Source organism: Cupressus sempervirens, chromosome 4, assembly GCF_028749045.1.
Source record: "Cupressus sempervirens isolate cs-2001-9-10 chromosome 4, ASM2874904v1, whole genome shotgun sequence".
Taxonomy (NCBI): Eukaryota; Viridiplantae; Streptophyta; class Pinopsida; order Cupressales; family Cupressaceae; genus Cupressus; species Cupressus sempervirens.
Window position 1 is genome coordinate 348,139,662 of NC_143121.1, and position 12,401 is coordinate 348,152,062.

At 41.3% G+C, this 12,401-nt stretch overlaps 1 protein-coding gene across 2 annotated transcripts in view; it reads right to left on the minus strand.

The window, feature by feature from the left end:
• Positions 1–420: 420 nt before the first annotated feature.
• Positions 421–12,401, minus strand: part of LOC149561460 (uncharacterized) — a 78,081-nt gene continuing 66,100 nt past the window's right edge. Inside the window, exon 2 of one of the 2 annotated variants that reach the window (XM_089825164.1) lies at positions 421–962. In XM_089825164.1, the coding sequence (XP_089681290.1) occupies positions 842–962 (121 nt within the window). In that variant the 3' untranslated portion in view covers positions 421–841. Of the gene's footprint in view, positions 1,059–12,401 lie in introns of both variants that reach the window. The other variant, XM_089825163.1, reaches the window with a different exon arrangement.

The following is a 12,401-nucleotide window of genomic DNA, read 5'->3' on the forward strand; positions in this document are numbered from 1 at the left end:
TTTATTCTCATGAGAGATGGATTCATGTTGAATCACTACTCATGAAACATGGATCATCGAGTTTGACTCAAAATCACACAGTTAAATCCTGATATTCATATCACAATAAGTTATACTTTTCATTAATTTGTACGAGTTTTAAATTCAAAACATAATCTTACTTAGTGTTCTCATGAAGCATTTAAGAGTAGAGTAGCAAACTATAAAGCAATTTTGACACATTGGAGTTCTCATAAATGAGTGTCATCCATTCAATCAAATTGGAGGACAACATATTTTTAAAATGGAAACGTGTTTACACCTACGTTAATACTTACGGTGAGAGTGTCATCCATTCAATCAAATTGGAGGACAACATATTTTTAAAATGGAAACGTTTTTACACCTACGTTAATACTTACAGTTATTGAAACCTTGTGATAAATAGAATTGAATGTGATATTCATCAAATCTGCCACCATAATTGTTGTAGCATTTGTTTTTGAAATAAAAAGCGACCAAAACAAGGGGGTCGGCCCTTACAACCAAAAAGTAGGCAACCAGCACACTGCCAGCAGAAACAACCAGAGAGCAACCACTACTACAGATAACAACTACTAGTAACCAAAAAGCAACACACGATCATTCATAACTACCAGAGTATCATCTATACTAATTCTAAAAAACTATATACTAAACATAATATGATTGTTCAGAAGATAATAACTGTTGGCATAAACATGGTAGCATTTGTTAAAATAACAACCTTCTCTTGAAGTCGAGGAAAGCCTCCTTGAGGGAGATGAATTTCTCGACAGAAATTATTCGAATATTTTGAGCGTTCACACTATAATAAACACAATCAAGAAGGTATGCCATCATCTATTGGACCACCCCAATGATCATATCCTTCATCTACTTTAGCATTTTGATTGGTATTTGCGTTTTGCTCATTCCTCTGTGATTTCATTTTAGCGTATCGCCTGCGAAAAATGCACACCACCTTTAAAACACTTTCTGCTGTAGTTTGAAATATCAACTTGTATATATTGATACCGTGCAAAAGGCTATAAATATGTCTGCAAAGAAAATGATTAGATCTTGGTAATATTCATAATTACAACACAGTGATCTTCAGATACATGTTTTTTATTTTTTCATAGTTTAAACAAATTTAACATATAAACGGAATTCCTCAAGAAAATTTTGCAATTTTACAGAATAATTCAATAATACCAAATAAATGTTGTGCAGATACCATGAACAGCTCAAGCGAAAAGAGAATAGTGTGAAAATACATAATTAGTTGCCGTTATGTGATATAATCAGTTATTAACATTTGTCATAATGAGAAAATAACTCATTTTCTCACTGTCAATTGCAAAACATCCTGAAGGTCATCTTTTAATGTAGGTAGATAAATGGCGGATTGTTTGGACTGCCTAAACTCCTAGGAGTGAGCCAATTTTGAAGGGATACTGAAATGTCTTCAGACAACCGGACCACACGAATCGACAACCATTTTCAAGCCTTATCATTGCCCCCATTTGAATATAAATTCAAATCATCCTTTATATTGAACTAGCCCATTCCATAACTATTGCCAATTATCCTATTGATTCTTCCAGTCAACAGGCTTCTTAAACAACATAAGCCTGCTTGCATATACTGACCTGGCAACAGCCCGTTGACTGCATCAGCAGCCCATGTTTCATATTGATAAGTGGCAAGGCCCTGTTAGGATTTGAAAATCCTTGTCATATGTTGTTAAATATTGAGTTTTGACTTTGTAAATCACACACCATTGAATCTTAATATGTATAAGCATCACTGACTTTATTTATCCACTGTGCATCATAGAATGTTGAGATCCAAATTCCAATGGCCATTGAACCAAAATTCAAATCAAATTCCAGCATGAAATTGCAAGAATTTTCAATTTGGCACATTACTAAAACTTGAAGCCATGCCCAACAACTGTTAAAATGATAAGGGCATTGTTCTATTTCCATCGTTCATTCATGATGCCAGCCCTTGGATCAGAATTGACAGAAATTTCTTAACCAATTAAATCTTCCATAGGGTCCACTATGCTTCAAAATAAAATAGCATTGTAGGTTGGCTTCTGTATCTGTATCATGATTACAATCATTAACAGAAAACTCAAAAAACTCTTTAGTTTCATAAATCACTGCTTTCACAGTATTTAGTTTGCAAACAATGAGTCCAAAGAATTGTTGCCATCCTCCCCAAAAAAGGGCTAAGTCTGTCTCCTCTCTTGCCTCGGAGATGGAGAATTGAACAAAGACATCTCAGATTTCTCTCAAACTAAACAGAGATTGGACTTCACAAGGAGATCTCAGTAAAACAAGCTATGATAGTATTTTCTAAGTTCAATAATGATTCGTTGTCCTCAGTGCACAAGGAAAGTTCCAGCACAGTCAATTGCCCTTGTAATAACCTGGAACCACCCTCAATTTGTATCAAAGTATCATCAACTGAAATTAAAGTGCAAAGCACTTCCTTTCCACTTTATGATCACAATTAATAGAAAGCAGACAGGTGGAATGAAAGCGGACAGCAAACCAATCAAAACCACTAATTTAGCGGGATGAATATACATTGCCATGAATTGAAATTGCACGGTCCAGTTATTCAGTAGGCAAGCTTGTACATTATTGAAATGTAAAAACAAGCTTCTTTCACTTGTCCAGCGGTGCACAGTAACAATAAAGCTACTTACTCAACGGGATGAGTATCAGCAATTAATCAAGAAAAAACTCACAGGCAATACTACCATTCAGCACAGTGAATTGCCATTGTAATACTAATAACTACCATCAATTTTTTTCAAGTATTATCAACTGAAATGAAGATGCAAAGCACTTCCTTTCCACTTTATTATCACACATCCAAAAAGTGCAAGGTGAGACCATGCGGTATTCCAGATTAGAATTAATAAAAAGCAAACAGCTGAAAGCAAAGCATTAGACAGCAAGCTGGTCAAAACAACTTATGCAGTGGGAAGAATATACATTACTAGGAATTAAAATTGCATCTTCCACTTGTCTATAGTGAGAAGGGGCTCATCCACTTCTAAGTAGGAAAGTTAACACAAATATTGAAATGTGAAAATAAGCTTCTTTCACTTGTCTAGCAGTAAGCAAATACAATAATACCACTTATTCAATGGGGTATCAGAAATAAACCAATGATAAACTCCCTGGCAATACCACCATCCAGTGCTAGAATTTAGAATGTATTAAAAAGATGAATTCCAATGGCATGATCATGATCATCCAAAGCATTACAATATTAGCCCATAACAAATGATAAAGGGAAAATATTGCTAACACAAGTGCATATATAAATTTAAACTGCTGAAACACCCCCAAAGGTATGACAAATCACAAAACTAATTCATCAAATTGTAAAAAACAGCATTATACAATGTAATAAAGGAGAGGAACATCATGTGGGCCTGAATATGCCTTGAAAATGTGCTGTGACAGTCAAGACCACAGGATATTCACTGAAAATTCATAGCCAGTACACGTAGCTTGCCAATAGAGAACAAAGCTGCAAACAACTCCCAGCGCATTCAAACTTCATCCATACACCCAAAAAGTGTACAAATCAATCTACAAAATGTTTTTACTGTAAGGTTGCACGGGCATGGGGATACTTGGGTACAGGTAAGGCTACTTTTCAAAATAGGGAACGGGGGTACTTGGGTATGTCAAACTTTTTTACAATATTATTTAACATTTATAGAAAATTTGAAAATATTAGTCATAACAATGGTTTTTAGAAACAAGAACAATAATAAAGTTTGCAGATATAATATATTGTTTTCAGTTTCAGATTTGCAATATGTTTGTATTAATAATATATTATAAAAGTTTACATGCATGACAAAGAAGGTAGACTTTAAACATGAACATGAAGATCGTAAATCGTAGACTTTAAACATGAACACAAAGATCGTAAACCATATAATAAAGACATATTGCCAATGACAAACTTCTGACTTGAACAGTGAAAGTTTGTTGTTATTCAGTATTTATCAAAGTTTCAAACTGATTTCATATTGAATTACGCTTGATAAACAACAAGCTGATACACAAACAAAAATCAGAATTCTTAATCCAGGTCCTTAGCTATGATGCTCTCCACTGAGTACCCAATGCATGGGGTATGTGTACCCAGTACTTGGGTGGGTACTTATACCCAGTACTTCGGTGGGTACATGTCCAAGGGATTTGGGTACGCCTACTCATGCAACCTTGGTTTTTAGACATTTGAAAATCTTTTTATACATTGGAAAAAGTGCTGTGACAGATCTAGGCAGCAAGACAACACTCTAGAAAGCTTGCCAACACATGGAAACACACACAAGCTAAAACTTCAATTAAATACTCCAGAAATCAGTTCAAAACAAGCCACAGCATGAAATACGTATAGGTATAATAGCCAGATAAAGAAATCAAACATACATAAATCTGAAACAGGTAAATCTTATTGCTGATATGATAGGTACAGCAGTTTTTACTTTCATCAAATTCACCATGCAACCATTTCTCCACCAAGATAATGCATATAATATGATACCTTGGGGCAACTCCACATCCAGTAAAACCCCCCACAAAAACTAAGTGCTTCACCATATGAGATAAATGCCCCCTTGCAAACAAGGCCCAACATGTGGCACGGCCCTCAAAGTTTGCAATTTGCATATCATATGTGGTACAGCCTGCAACTGAAGAACAATCACAACCAAACAGCCAAATCATATATATCAAAACCCCCTTATACCTGTTTTTCAATTTTGCATGGTCTCGCATAGAAATGTGGTATGACCTAGCATAGGAAATTTCTCAAATTTCTCCAAAGGATCCTTCAATTCTTCAACACAACCCAAAACAAAAATCTTCTACATCAAAAACACTCTAAAGATCATAACTGCAACTCAAAGCAAAAACAACGATTGACAGGACAATGGTAATCCATGGACGGAATTACCAAGATCAATTGTGGTTTCATCCCCAAAACTAGTTACTCCAAGAGGGTTGTCACTCAAGAAGCCTCAGAAGAACTTGAGTTCATTCTAGCACCATGAAAATATCATATTCTCAAGTCTATCTCAAAATGCATCCCAACTGTTCAGCCCATGGCGAACGGGAAAGAAAACATATATTCAATGCAAAATTCTATTCATCATCAAATGCTTTTACGTACATAATGATGATATTCCGAACAATGACAATGATGCCGAATTACTAAGTGTCCACAGTATTTATAATGTACGAAACGGTGCCAATTAAATGACACAACCGTCGCCGCACCGATACCTATCTAACTACCCATTTTGCCAGACATCATCCCCCCCAAAAAAGAAAAGTTGTCTCCAAGCAACTTCAAAAACTAACAAAATAGGAGACAACAATATACAACATAGAAAGAATATAAACTACGGAGGAGGTTGCATCCCCGAGGAGCTCTGTTGTCGGCACAACTTGTACACTTGATCCATGCGGATGCATAAATCCTTCTGAGTCCGCGTATTAACCTCCACTACTTCCTTCAGAAGAAGGGTTGCGTTCATAGCTTGAGCCTTAGCTCTCTGCAATTCCTGCTCGGCTACCTGTAGTCTTTGTTCGGCCATCTCCTTGTCTTGCAAAAGCGCTGCGCGCTCAGCTGCCCATGCTGCCTATTGGCTAACCAAGTCAGCAGCTAGCTTCTCTCTAGTCTCCCTCTCAACTGTCACAAATCTCTCAGTTGCGATCCTTTCTGATGCCTTGTCCGCCTTTGAGCATAATAGACGTCTTTATATAACCCCACTATCTCATGCACCAGCTTCTCCATTGGAGTGTTGCACGGACCCAACTCAGGTTCTGCGGCCCAATTAGCCAACATCTGTGGTGTCTCAACTGTTGGTTATCCCCTATCCTCAAAGCAAGAACGAAACTGCTCTGGACAAACCCCCCGAATATAAGCTCGGATCAAATGCAACTCTCTCCTACGAGTCAAAGCCTGGCATGCAATGACACGTCCTTTCTCCACCACAACTTGCATAGCTCTGAGGTATTCCTTGCATCTATTCTCATCCGACCCATAGTCCTCCTTTGCCACATCGTCAAGTGTCCAGTCCCCATCGATATCCATCTCTACCTCTCCTGCGATAGCCACGTCCACATCCGGTGCCGCTTCCTCCTCTTTGGGTGCATCCTTGGACTGTGGTACTCCCACCTCCTGTAGCTCTAAAACGGCAGCTAATCCTAGGGATACCCCTCCATGCCTCGAGGACTGAATGGAAGGACCTGCCTCTACAGGAATGAGTCAGAACTGTTGTCATCGGAATGCACTACCTCTATCCATCACCTCAATCTCCTCAGGCTGAGTTGCCTACATCGGCTGCATGCTCTCATTGGGTTGTGCTGGTTGTACCGGTGAAATTGGCTGTACTGGCACAATTGACTCGGCTGGCGAAACTAGCTGGGCTCACTGGGTGTCGACCAACAAAGAGGAAGAGATAGTGACCATAGCATCAGAGCCAATCACATCTAATCGAACCTGAGGTTCGGACTCTGGCACTGGCAACTCTATTGTCTCTGCGGCTAGTTCTACTAGTGCAATTGAGTCTGACAAAAAACTCTATGAAGGCATAACCTCTACTGCGGCCGTCGATGGAATCACATCTGTCCTGGTCGTCTATGGAATAACATCTATCGTGGCCATCGATGGAATCATATCTATCACGGTCGGCAGTGGAGTCATGACAACCAGCGCATGTCTCTAGCCAAATGGAAGAATGAGCTAAGTGACGGTCAAGTGCGCTGAAGTTGGCAACTGGGGAGGGGTGAAGAATGTGGACCCGCTAGCCGCCGTGTTGCTGCCAACTTCCACCAAAGTACTTTCTTCCATGGATTCGGCCCCACTACTCTCTGTAGTGTCCTCCCTTCCGCTGTCAGTGTCTCCGTATACCTCCAACCCCTGCAACACCTTCTGCCCAGCTACGGTCCCACCTATGTCTAAATGTCTCCACTAGAATATTGGGGGTTCTCCTAGCGCCAACTTCCCCCTTGTTAGGGCTTCAAAATCATCAAGTGGAACTTGATGAAGGGCTGCCTCCAAAAACAACTCGATGGCATGGTGCGGCATGAAGAATGTCCGGAGCTGGAGTGTCATAAACTCCTCCATACTATCAGCGAGGACCATGGCCCAATCTACACAGTACCATTCGTGATGCCTTTCATGAATGTAATCTGCGGTAAAGCTATATCCGAGGCTCGACTTGCCCCCATCAACCTGCTTTTAATTACATCCATGATACACCTCCAGTGGCCCTCCCGAATAAAATCTTTTCGCAGTCCTCGGCTCTTGCCACCCTTCACCATAGACTCCATTTCCTCTGGTTTGAGGTCGTGGCCTACTAATTTCACCCAATACTCTACGTTCCTGTGACAACTTGCGAGTCTTGGTCTCCACTTTCCGTCCTCCTTGGCTAGGAATGCCAAAAACCCTACTGAAATCTCTCGATTTGAAGGAGACTGTCATGCGGTGTTGCTTGTAAACAAATGTACTTGTTCTGTTGTTCCTATTGTACGATTCTATCATAGTTCGTAAAATTAATTCAAACAGCCGAATGGAAAATACAAGTTGTATTGCCCAATGTACTTACGCTCGTACCAGAATTAGTTTAATTACCTCTTTATCTGCAATTTCTTTCCACCATTTCCGACACTGTCGTTCAGTCCTCCAAACTGGACTGAGGTGTGAGAGGTCAGCCTGCACTTTTTGTTTCTTACTGTTGGATGTTGTTGGCTTTGCAACTCGGATTCCAAAAGCCAACACCCGCATTCTTTTCCATGTTTGCTTTTAACTGGTTTTTCCACTGCTTTCTTTTTCCTGCAAATTCCATAATAACAATTTCTTGCTTTGTCTTTTTATGTACCTAAAAGAAATGGTTAGGGTTTCTCTTACTCTTTTTCGCTTTTGTCTCCCGCGGCAAAATTCTCCTGTGGCAATGATTCCCATGTGAATTGCCTTTGTTGTCCTCTTGTCTATGGATATTCTTTATTCCCACGGATGACATGTATTGAAATATGGTTCCTGTAGCTTCTCTTATCGACACCAATAGCTACAGCAGACTGCCCTTCTCTCCTCCGTAAACTTCCTTGTTCCTCCCACTATTGACTTACTTGCGCGAATTATCCCTGGCAAAGAAAACATTCTCCATGGCATGTATTTAAGAGACTCCTATGGCTGCGATTTCTTTCTAACCCTCCACGGCTTCTATTTTTTTCCCATCTTCTGATGAAACATACTCCTATGGCTGTGAATCCCCTTAAAATAACTTGGCACTCAACGTGGTTCCCTTTTTTCCTGCGGCTAAGTTTTAACCTACGGCTAAATGTTTTGTTGTTTCTTGCGGAGGTTTATAACATTGTCCACAGAAGTTGTATCCGCAAGACCCTTGCCATGGGACACAAGTGTTCGCGGCTACGTGTTCGTGAAACAAGTGACCGCGGCGACACCCCCGTGTCCGCGGAACCCATGTCCGCGGGACATTTTTTTTTTTTTTTTTTTATAAATCTCAGTCTAATTGGGCAATTATTACTTTGCCTCCTTGTCGCTCCTGATAAATTTTTAGCTTCGATCCATTGACGGCTTCAAGAATCTCACGCTCGTCCAAGGTCCACAATTTGATGGATCCATTCTCCGCTGACTTCTCTCACTTTATATGGTCCCAACCACTTAAGCTTGAACTTGCCTAGTTTTATCTCGTTATGGCTATTGTACCGCAACACAAGTTGGCCTAGCTAGAACCTCGTCCTTTTCAAATGTTTATCGTGCTACGCTTTTCGACGGGTCTGTGCCACTTCTGTCGCCCATTGCACTGTTAATCTGCGTTCATCCAATTTGTTCAATTGGTAGAGGCGTTCTCGTAAACTCTCCATATCTCCTAGTCTATTGTCGATTGCAATTCTCAAGCTTGGAACCATAAATTGGGTCGGTACCACCGCTTCTTGACCAACCATCAACTGGAATGGCGTTTGTCCCATTATGACTTTGAATGTGGTACGATAGGCCTACAACGCCGAAGGTAGCTTCTCCTCCCAGTTGGCCTGTTCAACACCACATGATTTGTATATGATGGCCACCAAAATTTTATTTGTGGCCTCCGCCTGGCCATTAGCCCGTGGATAGTAGGGACTTGACTATGAATGAAAAATTTTGAATTCTGTTGTCAATAATCTAATCACGTGGTTAACGAAGTGACCTCTGTCACTCGTCAATTGAATAGGTATACCATACCGGGTGATGATTTGTTCGGACAAGAACTTGGCTGTGTTAATTGCAAAATTATCAAGTAGTGCTCATGCTTCTACCCACTTTGTTAGATACTCCGTGGCTACCACTATGTATCGGCAGTGCTGACCCCTACTCACCTTCAACGGACCCATGAAGTCTAGTCCGCAACGTTCAAACAACTCCTAGGCGTGGGACGGGTTTAATGGCATGAAGTCCCTCTTGAGCAATTTGTTGGCTCTTTGGCATGTGTCACAGCTCAACACCCATTCCCGTGCATCATTGTACAGTGTGGACCACCATAACCCGGCAAGCAGAACCTTCCGTGCTGCTGTGTCAAGTCCCATGTGGCCACTTGTCGGTCCTTCATGTGCTTCCCTTAGGACATTTTGCACTTCTTCCTCCATGACACATTGCCGTAGTATTTGATCAGGACCCATTTTATAGAGAAGACCATTTATTAACTGAAACGTCCGACTACTGAGAACTAACTTCCATCATTCGCCTGGCGACATCTCTCTTGGAAATTGAGATGTTGACAGGTATTCTTCGATAGATTTGTACCATTCCAGAAGAATTGCGATTCTAAATAGATGTGCATTCGCAAAGTCATCATTGACCCCTTCCGGTAGCTCCCCAGACTTGATTCGGGAGAGCTGGTCGACAATGACATGACTCTTCCCGGGTCGCACGATGATGGTGAAGGTAAATTCTTGTAGCAGCAACAACTGTCTGCTGATTTTGCCTTGGATCATTGGTTTGTTCACCAAGTACATCAACGCTTGGTGATCCACGTAAAAAGTAAATGGTGTGGCCAATAAATAGTCTAAACTTTTGTACTGAATACACCATCCCAAGAGCCTCCCTTTCAATGGTACTACAATTCCTCTCGGCTTTTGACAGTAATCGACTTGCAAAATACACTGGGTGATCGAGACCATGATCACCAATTTGCGCCAACGTCGCATCGATAGCAAAGTTTGATGTATCCACGTGGACGTGGAACTCCCTATCCCAGTTACGATACGCCAGTATGGGTGCTCCCAACAATCTGTTCTTTAGTTTTGAAAAGGCAGTCTCCTACTTGAAAGTCCAGATGTATGGTTCTCCTTTTCGTGTCAACTTGTCTAAAGGCAGAGCAATTCTGGCATAGTTCTTTATAAATCATCTATAATACCCAATGTGCCCAAGAAAGGACTTGACTCCAGATACATCCGTCGGGGCTTCCATTTCTACTATGACCCTTACTTTATCCAAGTCGGCCTTTAGTCTCGTCTTGCAAACGATATGTCCAAGTAGTTTTCCCTGAGGAACCATGAACTGGCATTTCTTTGGATTTAATGCCAGCCTCGCCCGCCAACACCTCTCCATACATTCCTGAAGTGCCTTTAAATGGTTGTCTTGTCCACTGAAAATGGACCAATCATCCAGAAAGGCGCGGAAGTTGCTGATCGACATTTTGTCAAATATATGCAAAAGGATCCTTTGGAACGTGGCGGGTGTGTTACACAATCCAAAGGGCATTCGATTGTACGCACACACCATCCACCACAAAAGTAGTCTTTAGTTTGTCTTCCTCCGCGATAGAAATTTGGTTATAGCTAGAAAATCTATCAATGAAAGAATACATTTTGTGTCCAGCCACTTCTTCCAGAATCGTGTTGGTATATGGAATTGGAAAGGGATCTTTTATTGTTACCGCATTGAGGCACCAGAAGTCCACGCATATCCGGATTTGGATCCCGTCCTTCATCAATATCACAATAGGTGACACCCACTTGCTTGTTTGAACCTTGAATATTATGCTGGCCTCCAGCATGCGCTGTATTTCCTCATCTATGTGGGTTGTGTAGTTTTTGTTCATTCGGTATGGGCATTTCTGAACAGGTATGGCTTCGGGTACTAGCTGTATGCGGTGGACACACATCTCCAATGGGATTCCCTTTAAATCTTTGTACGTCCATGCGAATACATCTTTGTACTCGAGAAAAATTTTGAATGTTGCGGCCTTTAGTTCTCGGTTCCAGTCGTCTCCCATGAGTATGTTCCTTGGATTCTCCACGTCTCCAAGATTAGTAACTTCTACAGACGGCTCTTCGTATCTTATCTCCTTCCCTTTGAAGCAATGGGCGGGACTTTCATTGATCGCCACATTTCCCTCTCTGTTCTCCACGAACTGTGGTGGAAATACCTCATCTTTAGGTTCTTTGATGCCAAAGCATGTATGTATGGAAGAGTTCATAGTCTTCCATCTACCAATGAAAAAGCCCATTTAGTGAACTTGTCTCATCTTCTGAACACTCCTCCAATTCTAAGATGCCTTCGTTGTTCAGATCAATTCTGCCTTCATCTCTTTGGTGCTGTTCGTCTGACTAGAACTCTGATGACGAGGCCATTTCTTCACTTACCACTTGGGTTCGGAGATCAATTGCAAACTTCCACCCCCCACTTTCTTCTTCTTCCAGTTATGATTTACCTTCACGGCCACCAACCATCCTCTTCCAAGAATGGCGTCATATCCCTTTTTCTTTAATGGGATTACTACGAAATCTAGCAAAAATGGCTGCGTGCCAATAGTTACTTGCTGAGCCACTAAGGTCCCCAAGGGTTTTATCCCCAGTTGGTTGACGTCGAGTAGGTTGAATGTGGACGGCCATAGGGTAGGCTTCCCCGATTTCCTCCACGTCTCCTCGAGAAGAACATTCACCCTCGACCCACCATCCACTATGGTGTCCGTCAGGATGGTCCCGAGGATTTCCATCTCGACCACCACTGGATGACGGCCGTTGCTTATTGTCAGCAACATGGGATCTGTTGCAGACCCTCTTGGTTTAGTTGGCTATCCTTTCATCTCTGTCATTTGTGTGTGGGTATTCAGCAATATCGTCCTTAGTTACAGTACTACTTGTAAGAGATCTTGAACTCTGACGGGCACCTCCATTTGTAGGATCTGATTGACTAAGTTGTTTCCTCCCTTCGATCGTCAAGGAATAGCCTCTTTCATATCCTTTGTAGCCTTCATTGCTTTCTCTAAGTCCTCCCGTGCCTTCCGCAACCTTTGCTTCTCCGTGCGAGGGTCAAGATAGGTGGCCAGTTTAGCCTGGTTTTGG